Here is a 17,238-nt window from a genome sequence, read left to right on the forward strand (position 1 = left end):
AACTAGGTAGCTATTAAATAGTTATTAACTATTTAATAGCTATTGTACCTAGTTAAAATAAATACCAAGTTACCTGTAAAATAAATATAAACCCTAAAATAGCTACAATGTAATTATTAATTATATTGTAGCTATCTTAGGGTTTATTTTATAGGTAAGTATTTAGTTTTAAATAGGAATATTTTAGTTAATAAGATTAATATTATTTAGATTTATTGCAATAATAATTAAGTTAGGGGTGTTAGGGTTAGATAGGGTTAATATAGTTAATATATATAATATAATAATTTTCGCCTAGATTTAGAGTTCTGCGTTAGCCGTCAAAACCAGCGTTAGGGGGCCCTAACGCTGGTTTTGTCCTACCGCTGGTATTTAGAGTCGTGTAGGGTCTAACGCTCACTTTCCAGCCGCGACTTTTCCATACCGTAGATCCCCTTACGCCATTTGCGTATCCTATCTTTCAATGGGATCTTTCTAATGCCGGTATTTAGAGTCTTGGCTGAAGTGAGCGTTAGAAATCTAACGACAAGACTCCAGCCGCAGAGAAAAGCCAGGAGTTAAGAGCTTTCTGGGCTAACGCCGGTTCATAAAACTCTTAACTACTGTGCTCTAAAGTACACTAACACCCATAAACTACCTATGTACCCCTAAACCGAGGTCCCCCCACATCGCCGCCACTTTATTAATTTTTTTTAACCCCTAATCTGCCGACCGCACACCGCCGCAACCTACATTATCCCTATGTACCCCTAATCTGCTGCCCCTAACACCGCCGACCCCTATATTATATTTATTAACCCCTAATCTGCCGCCCCCAACGTCAACACCACCTACCTACAATTATTAACCCCTAATCTGCCGACCGGACCTCACCGCTACTATAATAAAGTTATTAACCCCTAATTCGCCTCACTCCCGCCTCAATTACCCTATAATAAATAGTATTAACCCCTAATCTGCCGACCGGACCTCACCGCTACTCTAATAAATTGATTAACCCCTAAAGCTAAGTCTAACCCTAACACTAACACCCCCCTAAGTTAAATATAATTTTTATCTAACGAAATAAATTATTTCTTATTAAATAAATTATTCCTATTTAAAGCTAAATACTTACCTGTAAAATAAACCCTTATATAGCTACAATATAAATTATAATTACATTGTAGCTATTTTAGGATTAATATTTATTTTACAGGCAACTTTGTATTTATTTTAACCAGGTACAATAGCTATTAAATAGTTAACTATTTAATAGCTACCAAGTTAAAATAATGACAAAATTACCTGTAAAATAAATCCTAACCTAAGTTACAATTAAACCTAACACTACACTATCAATAAATTAATTAAATAAAATACCTACAATTATCTACAATTAAACCTAACACTACACTATCAATAAATTAATTACATACAAATACCTAAAATAAATACAATTAAATAAACTAACTAAAGTACAAAAAATAAAAAAAGAACTAAGTTACAAATAATAAAAAAATAATTTACAAACATTATAAAAAGATTACAACAATTTTAAGCTAATTACACCTACTCTAAGCCTCCTAATAAAATAACAAAGCCCCCCAAAATAAAAAAATGCCCTACCCTATTCTAAAATAAAAATTGAAAAGCTCTTTTACCTTACCAGCCCTTAAAAGGGCCTTTTGCGGGGCATGCCCCAAAGAATTCTGCTCTTTTGCCTTTAAAAAAAACATACAATACCCCCCCCCAACGTTACATCCCACCACCCACATACCCCTAATCTAACCCAAACCCCCCTTAAATAAACCTAACACTAAGACCCTGAAGATCTTCCTACCTTGTCTTCACCACGCCGGGTATCATCGATTCGTCCAGAGGAGGCTCTGAAGTCTTCATCCAAGCCCAAGCGGGGGCTGAAGAGGTCCATCATCGGGCTGAAGAGGTCCATCTTCCGGCTGAAGTCTTGATCCAAGCGGGGGCTGAAGAGATCCATCATCCGGCTGAAGTCTTGATCCAAGCGGGGGCTGAAGAGATCCATCATCCGGCTGAAGTCTTGATCCAAGCAGGGGCTGAAGAGATCCATCATCCGGCTGAAGTCTTCTATCAAGCGGCATCTTCAATCTTCTTTCTTCCGGATCCATCTTCATCCCGCCGACGCGGAACATCCATCCTGGCCGACGACTTCCCAACGAATGACGGTTCTTTTAAGGGACGTCATCCAAGATGGCGTCCCTCGAATTCTGATTGGCTGATAAGATTCTATCAGCCAATCGGAATTAAGGTAGGAAAATTCTGATTGGCTGATGGAATCAGCCAATCAGATTCAAGTTCAATCCGATTGGCTAATCCAATCAGCCAATCAGATTGAGCTTGCATTCTATTGGCTGTTCCGATCAGCCAATAGAATGCAAGCTCAATCTGATTGGCTGATTGGATCAGCCAATCGGATTGAACTTGAATCTGATTGGCTGATTCCATCAGCCAATCAGAATTTTCCTACCTTAATTCCGATTGGCTGATAGAATCCTATCAGCCAATCGGAATTCGAGGGACGCCATCTTGGATGACGTCCCTTAAGGGAACCATCAATCGTCGGGAAGTTGTCGGCCAGGATGGATGTTCCGCGTCGGCGGGATGAAGATGGATCCGGAAGAAAGAAGATTGAAGATGCCGTTTGATAGAAGACTTCAGCCGGATGATGGATCTCTTCAGCACCCGCTTGGATCAAGACTTCAGCCGGATGATGGATCAATTCAGCCCCCGCTTGGATAAAGACTTCAGCCGGATGATGGATCTCTTCAGCCCCCGCTTGGATCAAGACTTCAGCCGGATGATGGACCTCTTCAGCCCGATGATGGACCTCTTCAGCCCCCGCTTGGGCTTGGATGAAGACTTCGGAGCCTCCTCTGGACGGATCGGTGATACCCGGCGTGGTGAAGACAAGGTAGGAAGATCTTCAGGGGCTTAGTGTTAGGTTTATTTAAGGGGGGTTTGGGTTAGATTAGGGGTATGTGGGTGGTGGGTTGTAATGTTGGGGGGGGTATTGTATGTTTTTTTTACAGGCAAAATAGCAGAATTCTTTGGGGCATGCCCCGCAAAAGGCCCTGTTCAGGGCTGGTAAGGTAAAAGAGCTTTTCAATTTTTATTTTAGAATAGGGTAGGGCATTTTTTTATTTTGGGGGGCTTTGTTATTTTATTTTATTAGAGTAGGTGTAATTAGTTTAAAAATTGTTGTAATCTTTTTATAATGTTTGTAAATTATTTTTTTATTTTTTGTACTTTAGTTAGTTTATTTAATTGTATTTATTTGTAGGCATTTGTATGTAATTAATTTATTGATAGTGTAGTGTTAGGTTTAATTGTAACTTAGGTTAGGATTTATTTTACAGGTAATTTTGTAATTATTTTAACTAGGTAGCTATTAAATAGTTATTAACTATTTAATAGCTATTGTACCTGGTTAAAATAAATACAAAGTTGCCTGTAAAATAAATATTAATCCTAAAATAGCTACAATGTAATTATATTTTATATTGTAGCTATATTAGGGTTTATTTTACAGGTAAGTATTTAGCTTTAAATAGGAATAATTTATTTAATAAGAAATAATTTATTTTGTTAGATAAAAATTATATTTAACTTAGGGGGGTGTTAGTGTTAGGGTTAGACTTAGCTTTACGGGTTAATAAATTTATTAGAGTAGCGGTGAGGTCCGGTCGTCAGATTAGGGGTTAATACTTGAAGTTAGGTGTCGGTGATGTTAGGGAGGGCAGATTAGGGGTTAATACTATTTATTATAGGATTATTGAGGCGGGAGTGAGGCGGATTAGGGTTTAATAACTTTATTATAGTAGCGGTGAGGTCCGGTTGGCAGATTAGGGGTTAATAATTGTAGGTAGGTGGCAGCGACGTTGGGGGCGGCAGATTAGGGGTTAATAAATATAATATAGGGGTCAGCGGTGTTAGGGGCAGCAGATTAGGGGTACATAGGGATAACGTAGGTTGCGGCGGTGTCCGGAGCGGCAGATTAGGGGTTAATAATAAAATGCAGGGGTCAGCGATAGCGGGGGGCGGCAGATTAGGGGTTAACAAGTGTAAGGTTAGGGGTGTTTAGACTCGGGGTACATGTTAGGGTGTTAGGTGCAGACATAGGAAGTGTTTCCCCATAGGAAACAATGGGGCTGCGTTAGGAGCTGAACGCTGCTTTTTTGCAGGTGTTTTTTTTTCAGCTCAAACGGCCCCATTGTTTCCTATGGAGGAATCGTGCACGAGCACGTTTTTGAAGCTGGCCGCGTCCGTAAGCACCGCTGGTATTGAGAGTTGCAGTGGCGGTAAATTATGCTCTACGCTCCCTTTTTGGAGCCTAACGCAGCCCTTCTGTGAACTGTAGGGGGATTAGATTAGGGGTTAATAATTTTAATATAGGTGGCGGCGGTGTAAGAGGGTCAGATTAGGGGGTAGTACATATAATGTAGGTGGCGGCGGGGTAGGGGGCTCACATTAGGGGTTAATATAGTTAAAATAGGTGGCGGCGGTGTAGGGGGATCATATTAGGGGGTAATATAGTTAATGTAGCTGGTGGCGGTGTAGGGGGCTCACATTAGGGGGTAATATAGTTAAAATAGGTGGCGGCGGTGTAGGGGGATCATATTAGGGGGTAATATAGTTAATGTAGCTGGCGGCGGGGTCCGGGAGCGGCGGTATAGGGTTAATATATTTATTGTTAGTGAGAGGGGGGATTGTGGATAGAGGGGTATATGTGTCGGGCTATGTTTGGGAGGCGTGTTAGACAGTAACGGGAGATTTAATATTTTAGTCAGTTTTTTTATGCGGCGGCAGTTTCTAAAGTGCCGTAAGTCACTGGCGACTCCAGAAATTTGTACTTACGCTGATTTCTGGACATCGCTGGTTTGTCAGACTTACGTCACTTTAGCAAATGCCGGCGCCGTATATGGGATAGCTCGATGTGCGAGCTGAAACTATGGGCGGCGCAGGTTTCCACGCTTGCGCTGAAACCTGCGCCGTATATCGGATCGCGCCCGCGGTGAGTATGCAATACGGCTCCTCTGGGAGTGGGACAAGCAGCATTTACAACAAAACATAAAATGAAATTATATTGCAAAGAAGCTCTGTCTTCCTTACAAGAGATACCTGAGCCAGTGGTGTTTGTGGAACTTGATATATTGAGGGCTAATGGGGGGGAGGGGTGAATATAATATAGGGAGCGCAGTGTGTGTGCTACACATGTGTTTGTTAGTGCATGGCTAGACCCACCACTGACCTGAAGGTCTATTAGTGTTTTTCTAAATGAGTTAATGACTATCAGGCTATTTCTGTACCCCATATACAGACTGTATTGCTAATATTAGAGTTTGTGTCATTAAGTGATGTGACTTACTGCCCCGAGTACAGTGGGAGACACGTCCAGGCATGGGTGGTGGCATTAGTAGAAGATTCATCAGTCCCTCTGAGCGTGACAAACAGAATGGACTCGTAGGGGAGGCTGGACACAGGCAAAGGAAGCGTAATTCTGAAACACAAATACCCGGGCTCAGACATACAATAAGTAATAATTACACATCTAAAGGGTCTGAACATAATTTGTGGTGCCCTCAGCCCTACCCCCAATATGGTGCACCTCGCCTGTCCTATATAAAACTTTATATTACACCTCCTGATACCATAATCACTTCTTCATAAACTAAATACAGGAGCACATCCTCATACTCCCACAACAAATTACAGTGCAGGGCCCAGAGCATATGCCCCTCTGTGATGTTACAGAAACACTAACACATCACAAAGAGCCTGTATATTGTATTCACTCTATTGATACGCCCCAATCTATAGATGTACCTCACACTAATATTGTACCACACATTATACAGATCAATGTACCACACACACACACACTATACATATAGATGTACCACACACACACACACACACACTATACATATAGATGTACCACACACACACACACTATACATATAGATGTACCACACACACACACACACACACTATACATATAGATGTACCACACACACACACACACACTATACATATAGATGTACCACACACACACACACTATACATATAGATGTACCACACACACACACACACACACTATACATATAGATGTACCACACACACACACACACTATACATATAGATGTACCACACACACACACACTATACATATAGATGTACCACACACACACACACACACACTATACATATAGATGTACCACACACACACACACACACACTATACATATAGATGTACCACACACACACACACACACTATACATATAGATGTACCACACACACACTATACATATAGATGTACCACACACACACTATACATATAGATGTACCACACACACACACACACACTATACATATAGATGTACCACACACACACTATACATATAGATGTACCACACACACACACACACTATACATATAGATGTACCACACACGCACACACTATACATATAGATGTACCACACACACACACACTATACATATAGATGTATCACACACACACTATACATATACATGTACCACACACACACACACACTATACATATAGATGTACCACACACACACACACACACTATACATATAGATGTACCACACACACACACACTATACATATAGATGTACCACACACACACACACTATACATATAGATGTACCACACACACACTATACATATAGATGTACCACACACACACACACTATACATATAGATGTACCACACACACACACACACACACACACACTATACATATAGATGTACCACACACACACACACACACTATACATATAGATGTACCACACACACACTATACATATAGATGTACCACACACACACTATACATATAGATGTACCACACACACACTATACATATAGATGTACCACACACACACACACACTATACATATAGATGTACCACACACACACACACTATACATATAGATGTACCACACACACACACACACACACACTATACATATAGATGTACCACACACACACACACACACTATACATATAGATGTACCACACACACACTATACATATAGATGTACCACACACACACTATACATATAGATGTACCACACACACACTATACATATAGATGTACCACACACACACACACACACTATACATATAGATGTACCACACACACACACACACTATACATATAGATGTACCACACACACACACACTATACATATAGATGTACCACACACACACACACTATACATATAGATGTACCACACACACACTATACATATAGATGTACCACACACACACACACACACACTATACATATAGATGTACCACACACACACACACACACACACACTATACATATAGATGTACCACACACACACACACTATACATATAGATGTACCACACACACACTATACATATAGATGTACCACACACACACTATACATATAGATGTACTACACACATACTATACATATAGATGTACCACACACACACACACACACACACTATACATATAGATGTACCACACACACACTATACATATAGATGTACCACACACACACACACACACTATACATATAGATGTACCACACACACACACACTATACATATAGATGTACCACACACACACACACACTATACATATAGATGTACCACACACACACACACACTATACATATAGATGTACCACACACACACACACACACACTATACATATACATGTACCACACACACACACTATACATATAGATATAACATATAGATGTACCACACACACACACTATACATATACATGTACCACACACACACACACACACTATACATATAGATGTACCACACACACACACACTATACATATAGATGTACCACACACACACACACTATACATATAGATGTACCACACACACACACTATACATATAGATGTACCACACACACACACACACACTATTCATATACATGTACCACACACACACACACTATACATATAGATGTACCACACACACACACACACACACACTATACATATACATGTACCACACACACACACTATACATATAGATATAACATATATATGTACCACACACACACACTATACATATAGATATAACATATATATGTACCACACACACACATACACTATACATATAGATATAACATATAGATGTACCACACACACACACTATACATATAGATATAACATATATATGTACCACACACACACACACACTATACATATAGATATAACATATAGATGTACCACACACACACACTATACATATAGATATAACATATAGATGTACCACACACACACACACACACACTATACATATAGATATTACATATATATTTGTACCACACACACACACACACACACACACACACTATACATATAGATATAACATATATATGTACCACACACACACACTATACATATAGATATAACATATAGATGTACCACACACACACACACACACACTATACATATATATATTACATATATATATGTACCACACACACACACTATACATATAGATATTACATATAGATGTACCACACACACACACTATACATATAGATGTACCACACACACACACTATACATATAGATGTAACACACGCACACACTATACATATAGATGTACCACACACACACACTATACATATAGATGTACCACACACACACACACTATACATATAGATGTACCACACACACACACACACACTATACATATACATGTACCACACACACACACTATACATATAGATATTACATATAGATGTACCACACACACACACACTATACATATAGATATTACATATAGCTGTACCACACACACACACACACACACACACACACACACACACACACTATACATATAGATATTACATATAGATGTACCACACACACACACACACACACACACTATACATATATATGTACCACACACACACACACACACACACTATACATATATATGTACCACACACACACACACATTATACATATATATTTACCACACACACTATACATATAGATATTACATATAGCTGTACCACACACACACACACACACTATACATATAGATATTACATATATATGTACCACACACACACACACACACACACACTATACATATAGATGTACCACACACACACACATTATACATATAGATGTACCACACACACACACACACACTATACATATATATGTACCACACACACACTATACATATAGATATACCACACACACACACACACACACACACACACACACTATACATATAGATATTACATATATATGTACCACACACACACACACACACACACACACACTATACATATAGATGTACCACACACACACGCACTATACATATAGATGTACCACACACACACACACATTATACATATATATTTACCACACACACTATACATATAGATATTACATATAGCTGTACCACACACACACACACACACACACTATACATATAGATGTACCACACACACACGCACTATACATATAGATGTACCACACACACACACACACACTATACATATAGATATTACATATAGATGTACCACACACTATAGGGATAGAAGCTAAATGGGGGTCTCATGGAGTTTAGCAGATTTAACCACAAATTATATTAATGTGTGCTCCACTCGTAATCTATTGTAATTACAGCTGTGTGAGGAAGGAACTTTCTAATCTGTACAAGTAACTAATCGATTTTGAGACAGACAATAAAAAATGAATTCCACATATAACAATATATTCTTTATAATTTATAGTATATGGCACCTGTCTGTATCTGTTAATGTCTGATCCTCATCAGCAGTAAAACAAATGCCTGACAGTGAGGAAAGAAGCAATTTAGGAGTATCTCAGGAACATGTCCGGCTAATACTCCTCTCACTCCCCTTCTGTCTCTCCTTACATCTAACTACCCAGCTCACTCTCAGTCTCACTTCTACTTCACAATCACCTAGATTACGAGTTTTGGGCTATACCAAGTGCGTAAGAAATGCAATAAAATGAGCGGTATCGCAGTTTCCATAGCGCTGACATTACAAGTTACTGAAAAATCTCCTTGTGCTGTGTGTTATGGTGCGTTAAGCTCCATACTGAACAAAAGCCAAGTGCTGAGTTTACGTGCTCGTGCACGCTTTCCCCCATAGACATCAATGGGGAGAGAGTGTTAGAAAAAATCTAACACCTTCCATCGCGGAATGGAAATTGCTGTAACGCAACCTCATTGATGTCTATGGGGGAAAAAAGTTACGTTTAAACCTAACATCCTTACATAAACCCTACGTCTAAACACCCCTAATCCTCCTCTCATGACATTAAATAAAGTTATTAACCCCTAATCTGCCGCTCCCCGACATCGCCGACACTAATAAAAGTTATTAACCCCTAATCTGCCACCCCGACACTAAATAAACCTAGTAAAACCTAAACCGCCGGCCCCCCTCATCACAAAACACTAAATTAAACTAGTAACCCCTACACCGCCGGCCCCCCACATAGCAAAACACTAAATTAACCCTAATATTAACCCCTAAACCTAACTCCCCCTAACTTTAAATTAAAAGTTACAATATAACTATCTTAAAATAAATAAAAACTTACCTGTGAAATAAAAATAAAAAACTAACATTAAATTAAACTATAAATTAACCTAACATAACTATTCTAATAAAATAAAATAAACTACAAATTAAAAAATATAAATTACAAATTTAAAAAAACTAATACTAGGAAAAAAATCAAAAAAAAATCTAACATTACAAGAAATAATAAACACTAAATTACGAAAAATAAAAAACTAAATTATCAAAAATAAAAACAATTACACCTAATCTAATAACCCTATAAAACAGACCCCCAAAATAAAAACACCCCCTAACCTACAATAAACTATCAATTACCCTTAAAAGGGCCTTTTGTAGGGCATTGCCCTAAGTGAAACAGCTCTTTTACCTAGAAAAAAATACAAAGTCCCTACAACTGTAAAACCCCCACCCAACCAACCCCCCAAAATAAAAAACCTAAATCTAGTGAATGCAAGGCTGAATTAACTGATTTTTTTTCTGGGTAAAAGAGCTGTTTAACTTAGGGCAATGCCCTACAAAAGGCCATTTAAAGGGCTATTGCTAGTTTATTGTAGGCTAGGGGGTGTTTTTCTTTTGGGGGCTTTTTAATTTTCATAGGGCTATTAGATTAGGTGTGATTGTTTTTATTTTTGATAATTTCATTTATTATTTTTTGTAATCTTAGAGTTTTTTATTTTACGTAATTGAGTGTACTATTTTTTGTAATGTAAGAGTTTTTTTATTTTTTTCGTAGTATTAGATTTTTTTAAATTTGTAATTTAGATTTTTTAATTTGTAGTTTATTTTATTTTATTACAATAGTCATGTTAGGTTAATTTATAGTTTAATGTTAGTTAGTTTTTTCACAGGTAAGTTTATGTATTTTAAGATAGTTATATTGTAACTTTTAATTTAAAGTTAGGGGGTATTAGGATTAGGGGTTAATATATTAATTTAGTGTTTTGCAATGTGGGGGGCCAGCAGTTTAGGGGTTAATATGTTTATTTAGTGTTTTGTGATGTGGGTGTCCAGCGGTTTAGGAGTTAATAGGTTTATTTATTAGTTGCTATGTGAGGGCTGGCAGATGGCGGAATGGATCGTGTCGGTATAGGCTGTAACGCAAGTATTTTAGTCTGACCGCCGAACCTGTAATATGGCACTATGAAAAATCCCGCACTAAAACTTAATTTGTTTTGAGTGCGGAATGGACGTTGCGTTACAGGCTAAAATGTTTGAGGTAAAGCTATACTGCCGCGACTCGTAATATGCGTTACTGGCCATTCCAGCGCAATGGCCAATTTTTCAGCAGTAATAGCTGTACCGCAAAACTCATTATCTAGGCAAATGTTTGTCTGCTCTGTCATCAACTAGGATTAACGTATGACAATCAGATTATAAAATGTAAATATTCTTACTCTTCATCCCAAATGACCATGGAAAATAAAGACTTTGTAGCTTTTTTACTCCTGGATTTTATTTCCGGACATATCCTCCTCCCAGAATAGATCACAGAGCATGACAGGGAAAAGTTACTATCACTGTAAAAAAAAAAAAGAGATAAATGTGTTATTTGTATAATACTAAATGGTATCAGAACATTGTATAAAGATACAGTGCACAAATGCCAGCTCTGATGTTCAGCACCAGACAGGTACAGTACATGGTGATCTCTCTCACTGTGCAAATCTAGATAGCATGAGCAAGGGCTAGGCATTTTTTTTTTTATCTGAGCCTTTTGTCACTCCAATAAAGGATATTTTCTTACTGTCCATTAATATTGGCACCCTTGGTAAATACAAGCAAATAAAGCTGTGAAAATTGGTCTTTATTGTTTAACCTTTTGATCTTTTGTTAACAAAATACACAAAAATACTCTGCTCCCATGGATCTCAACAACACAGGTTTAGCCAAAAAATAAAAATATTTGTTAAATATATGTGTGGCACAATTATTGGCACCCTTTTAGTCAATAATTTGTGCTACCTCCCTTTGCCAAAATATCAGATCAGAGTCTTCTCGTATAATGCCTGATGAGGTTGAAGAATGCATGGCAAGGGATATGAGACCATTCCTCCATACAGAATCTTTCTAGACACTGGTGGACTCTCCTCTTCAGTTCACAGGTTTTCTATGGGGTTCAAGTCAGGGAACTGGGATGGCCATAGCAGGACCTTAATTTTGATGTATGTTTTGGATCATTGTCCTGCTGGAAGATCCAACCATGGCCTATTTTAAGCATTCTGGTAGAGGCAGTATGGTGTTAATCTGTTGATGTTTGTTAGAGTCCATTATGCCATGTATCCTAACAAAATGTCCAGGTCCTCTGTTAGAAAAACAGCCCCAAAACATAAAGGAGCCACCACCATATATAATCATGGGCCTCATGCCCATGATTATATATGGTGGTGGCTCCTTTATGGCGGAATGGATAGTGTCCTTTATGTTACTTTTCCATATGGCTACCTCTCTGTGTGCACCAAACCCACCTCTGGTGTTTATTGCCAAAAAGCTCTATTTTGGTTTAATCTGACCATAGAACCCAGTCCCATTAGAAGTTTCAGTAGTGTCTGGCAAACTGAAGATGCATGAATTTGTTTTTGGATGAGAGTAGAGGCTTTTTCCTTGAAACCCTTCCAAATAACTTGTAGTGATGTAGGCGGCATCGGATTGTAGTTTTGGAGACTATCTAACCCCAAGATGCAACTAACTTCTGCAGTTCTCCAGCTGTGAACCTTGGAGATATTTTGGCAACACGAACCATCCTCTTCACATTACGTTGAGACAATATAGATACACGTCCTCTTCCAGGATGATTCATAACATTTCCAGTTAACTGGAACTTCTTAATCATTGCCCTGATGGTGAAATTAGTATTGTTAATGCTTTTGCTATTTTCTTATAGCGACTTCCCATTTTGTGAAGCTCAACAATCTTTTGCCGCACATCACAGCTATTTTCCTTGGTCTTAAGTTACCCATTGTGATGAATGACTAAGGGAATTTGGCCTGTGTGTTACCTCCTATTTATACCCCTGTGAAACAGGAAGTCATGGTTAAACAATTTCCTGCTCCTAGTCACACAGGTGTACTAAAAAATGTAAAATATCAATGGGAATTGATTGAATATACATCAAATATATTTTTCTCATATTAATTTATAGGGGGTGGAATTAAAGGGACACTGAACCCATTTTTTTTTCTTTTGTGGTTCAGATAGAGCATGACATTTTAAGCAACTTTCTAATTTACTCCTATTATCAAATTTTCTTCATTCTCTTGGTATCTTTATTTGAAATGCAAGAATGTAAGTTTAGATGACGGCCCATTTTTGGTGAACAACCTGGTTTGTTCTTGCTGATTGGTGGATAAATTCATCCACCAATAAAAAAGTTCTGTCCAGAGTCCTGAACCAAAAAATAAGCTTAGATGCATTCTTTTTCAAATAACGATAGCAAGAGAACAAAGAAAATTTGATAATAGGAGTAAATTAGAAAGTTGTTACATTGCACGCTCTATCTGAATCACAAAAGATCATTTTTGGGTTCAGTGTCCCTTTAATTGTGTCACAAATGTAACATGTGTTGTATTTAATTGTTTGATATCAATGACAGCAGAGTATTGTTGTGTTTGTTTTGAACAAAAGATCAAAAGGTTATTTTCAAAGCCTTCTTTATTCATATTTTCCAAGGGTGACAATTTTAGTGGAGTACACTAAGGGGTCGATTTATGAAGCTGCTTCCAACCCACTCCTCTTCAGGTCCGCTTTAAACAGAAGTTAAGAATCAGCGGTCGTAAGAACTTAACTCTTCCACCACCTCTGAGGCGGCGCACAGCAATTAGCCCAATCAGATATGATTGGGTTGATTGACACCCCCTGCTAGCGGACGATTGGCCGCGAATGTGCAGGGGCGGCATTGCACAAGCATTTAACTTGTTTTTTCTACTTTTCTTTGACCATTGACTTCTATGCAGGGGATACGTGACTTTGAACGTGAAATTCTATGTTCAGATTTTTCCGCTAGTCAGGTTCGGGCTAGAGTGAAAATGGTTTACTTTAAACTTGAAATACAAGCACAACCCGACGAGCGCAAAAATCTTAAATGCTCAAGCGGGAGCTTTAATTTGCACTTCTTTCGTAATCTAGCGCGTAATGTGGTAATTATTCTTAACCATTCCCTTATAATACCAAATAGCGCTCTATTCATAGTGATATTTTATACTGTTAGCCATTCCCATATAATACCAAATAGCGCTCTATTCATAGTGATATTTTATACTGATAGCCATTCCCATATAATACCAGATAGTGCTCTATTCATAGTTATATTTTATACTGATAGCCATTCCCTTATAATACCAGATAGCGCTCTATTCATAGTGATATTTTATACTGATAGCCATTCCCTTATAATACCAGATAGCGCTCTATTCATAGTTATATTTTATACTGATAGCCATTCCCTTATAATACCAGATAGCGCTCTATTCATAGTGATATTTTATACTGATAGCCATTCCCTTATAATACCAGATAGCGCTCTATTCATATTGATATTTTATACTGATAGCCATTCCCTTATAATACCAGATAGTGCTCTATTCATAGTTATATTTTATACTGATAGCCATTCCCATATAATACCAGATAGCGCTCTATTCATAGTGATATTTTATACTGATAGCCATTCCCTTATAATACCAAATAGCGCTCTATTCATAGTGATATTTTATACTGATAGCCATTCCCATATAATACCAGATAGTGCTCTATTCATAGTTATATTTTATACTGATAGCCATTCCCTTATAATACCATATAGCGCTCTATTCATAGTGATATTTTATACTGGTAGCCATTCCCTTATAATACTAGATAGCGCTCTATTCATAGTTATATTTTATACTGATAGCCATTCCCTTATAATACCAGATAGCGCTCTATTCATAGTTATATTTTATACTGATAGCCATTCCCTTATAATACCAGATAGCGCTCTATTCATAGTGATATTTTATACTGATAGCCATTCCCTTATAATACCAGATAGCGCTCTATTCATATTGATATTTTATACTGATAGCCATTCCCATATAATACCAAATAGCGCTCTATTCATAGTGATATTTTATACTGATAGCCATTCCCATATAATACCAGATAGTGCTCTATTCATAGTGATATTTTATACTGATAGCCATTCCCATATAATACCAGATAGCGCTCTATTCATAGTGATATTTTATACTGATAGCCATTCCCTTATAATACCAGATAGTGCTCTATTCATAGTTATATTTTATACTGATAGCCATTCCCTTATAATACCAGATAGCGCTCTATTCATAGTTATATTTTATACTGATAGCCATTCCCTTATAATACCAGATAGCGCTCTATTCATAGTGATATTTTATACTGATAACCATTCCCTTATAATACCAGATAGCGCTATATTCATAGTTATATTTTATACTGATAGCCATTCCCTTATAATACCAGATAGCGCTCTATTCATAGTGATATTTTATACTGATAGCCATTCCCATATAATACCAGATAGCGCTATATTCATAGTGATATTTTATACTGATAGCCATTCCCATATAATACCAGATAGCGCTCTATTCATAGTGATATTTTATACTGATAGCCATTCCCATATAATACCAGATAGCGCTATATTCATAGTGATATTTTATACTGATAGCCATTCCCATATAATACCAGATAGTGCTCTATTCATAGTTATATTTTATACTGATAGCCATTCCCTTATAATACCAGATAGTGCTCTATTCATAGTTATATTTTATACTGATAGCCATTCCCTTATAATACCAGATAGCGCACTATTCATAGTTATATTTTATACTGATAGCCATTCCCATATAATACCAGATAGCGCTCTATTCATAGTTATATTTTATACTGATGGCCATTCCCATATAATACCAGATAGCGCTCTATTCATAGTGATATTTTATACTGATAGCCATTCCCATATAATACCAGATAGCGCTCTACATGGAGTGCAGAATTATTAGGCAAGTTGTATTTTTGAGGATTAATTTTATTATTGAACAACAACCATGTTCTCAAGGAACCCAAAAAACTCATTAATATCAAAGCTGAATAGTTTTGGAAATAGTTTTTAGTTTGCTTTTAGTTATAGCTATTTTAGGGGGATATCTGTGTGTGCAGGTGACTATTACTGTGCATAATTATTAGGCAACTTAACAAAAAACAAATATATACCCATTTCAATTATTTATTTTTACCAGTGAAACCAATATAACATCTCAACATTCACAAATATACATTTCTGACATTCAAAAACAAAACAAAAACAAATCAGTGACCAATATAGCCACCTTTCTTTGCAAGGACACTCAAAAGCCTGCCATCCATGGATTCTGTCAGTGTTTTGATCTGTTCACCATCAACATTGCGTGCAGCAGCAACCACAGCCTCCCAGACACTGTTCAGAGAGGTGTACTGTTTTCCCTCCTTGTAAATCTCACATTTGATGATGGACCACAGGTTCTCAATGGGGTTCAGATCAGGTGAACAAGGAGGCCATGTCATTAGATTTTCTTCTTTTATACCCTTTCTTGCCAGCCACGCTGTGGAGT

General features: G+C 37.4%; 2 protein-coding genes across 2 annotated transcripts in view; one reads left to right on the forward strand and one right to left on the reverse strand.

Moving 5' to 3' along the window:
- The window catches only part of LOC128664933 (phosphatidylinositol 3-kinase C2 domain-containing subunit gamma), a 491,959-nt gene extending 479,826 nt beyond the window's left edge, over positions 1 to 12,133 (reverse strand). The window contains exons 1-2 of the mRNA XM_053719726.1: positions 12,022 to 12,133; positions 5,384 to 5,515 (exon numbers count right to left, since the gene is read on the reverse strand). Of these exons, the coding sequence (XP_053575701.1) occupies positions 5,384 to 5,515; positions 12,022 to 12,041 (152 nt within the window). The 5' untranslated portion in view covers positions 12,042 to 12,133. The remainder of the gene's footprint in view (positions 1 to 5,383; positions 5,516 to 12,021) is intronic.
- A 94-nt stretch (positions 12,134 to 12,227) lies between these two features.
- The window catches only part of LOC128664934 (uncharacterized), a 103,406-nt gene continuing 98,395 nt past the window's right edge, over positions 12,228 to 17,238 (forward strand). Inside the window, exons 1-2 of the mRNA XM_053719727.1 lie at positions 12,228 to 12,257; positions 14,578 to 14,760. Of these exons, the coding sequence (XP_053575702.1) occupies positions 12,228 to 12,257; positions 14,578 to 14,760 (213 nt within the window). The remainder of the gene's footprint in view (positions 12,258 to 14,577; positions 14,761 to 17,238) is intronic.

Source organism: Bombina bombina, chromosome 6 (assembly GCF_027579735.1).
Source record: "Bombina bombina isolate aBomBom1 chromosome 6, aBomBom1.pri, whole genome shotgun sequence".
Taxonomy (NCBI): Eukaryota; Metazoa; Chordata; class Amphibia; order Anura; family Bombinatoridae; genus Bombina; species Bombina bombina.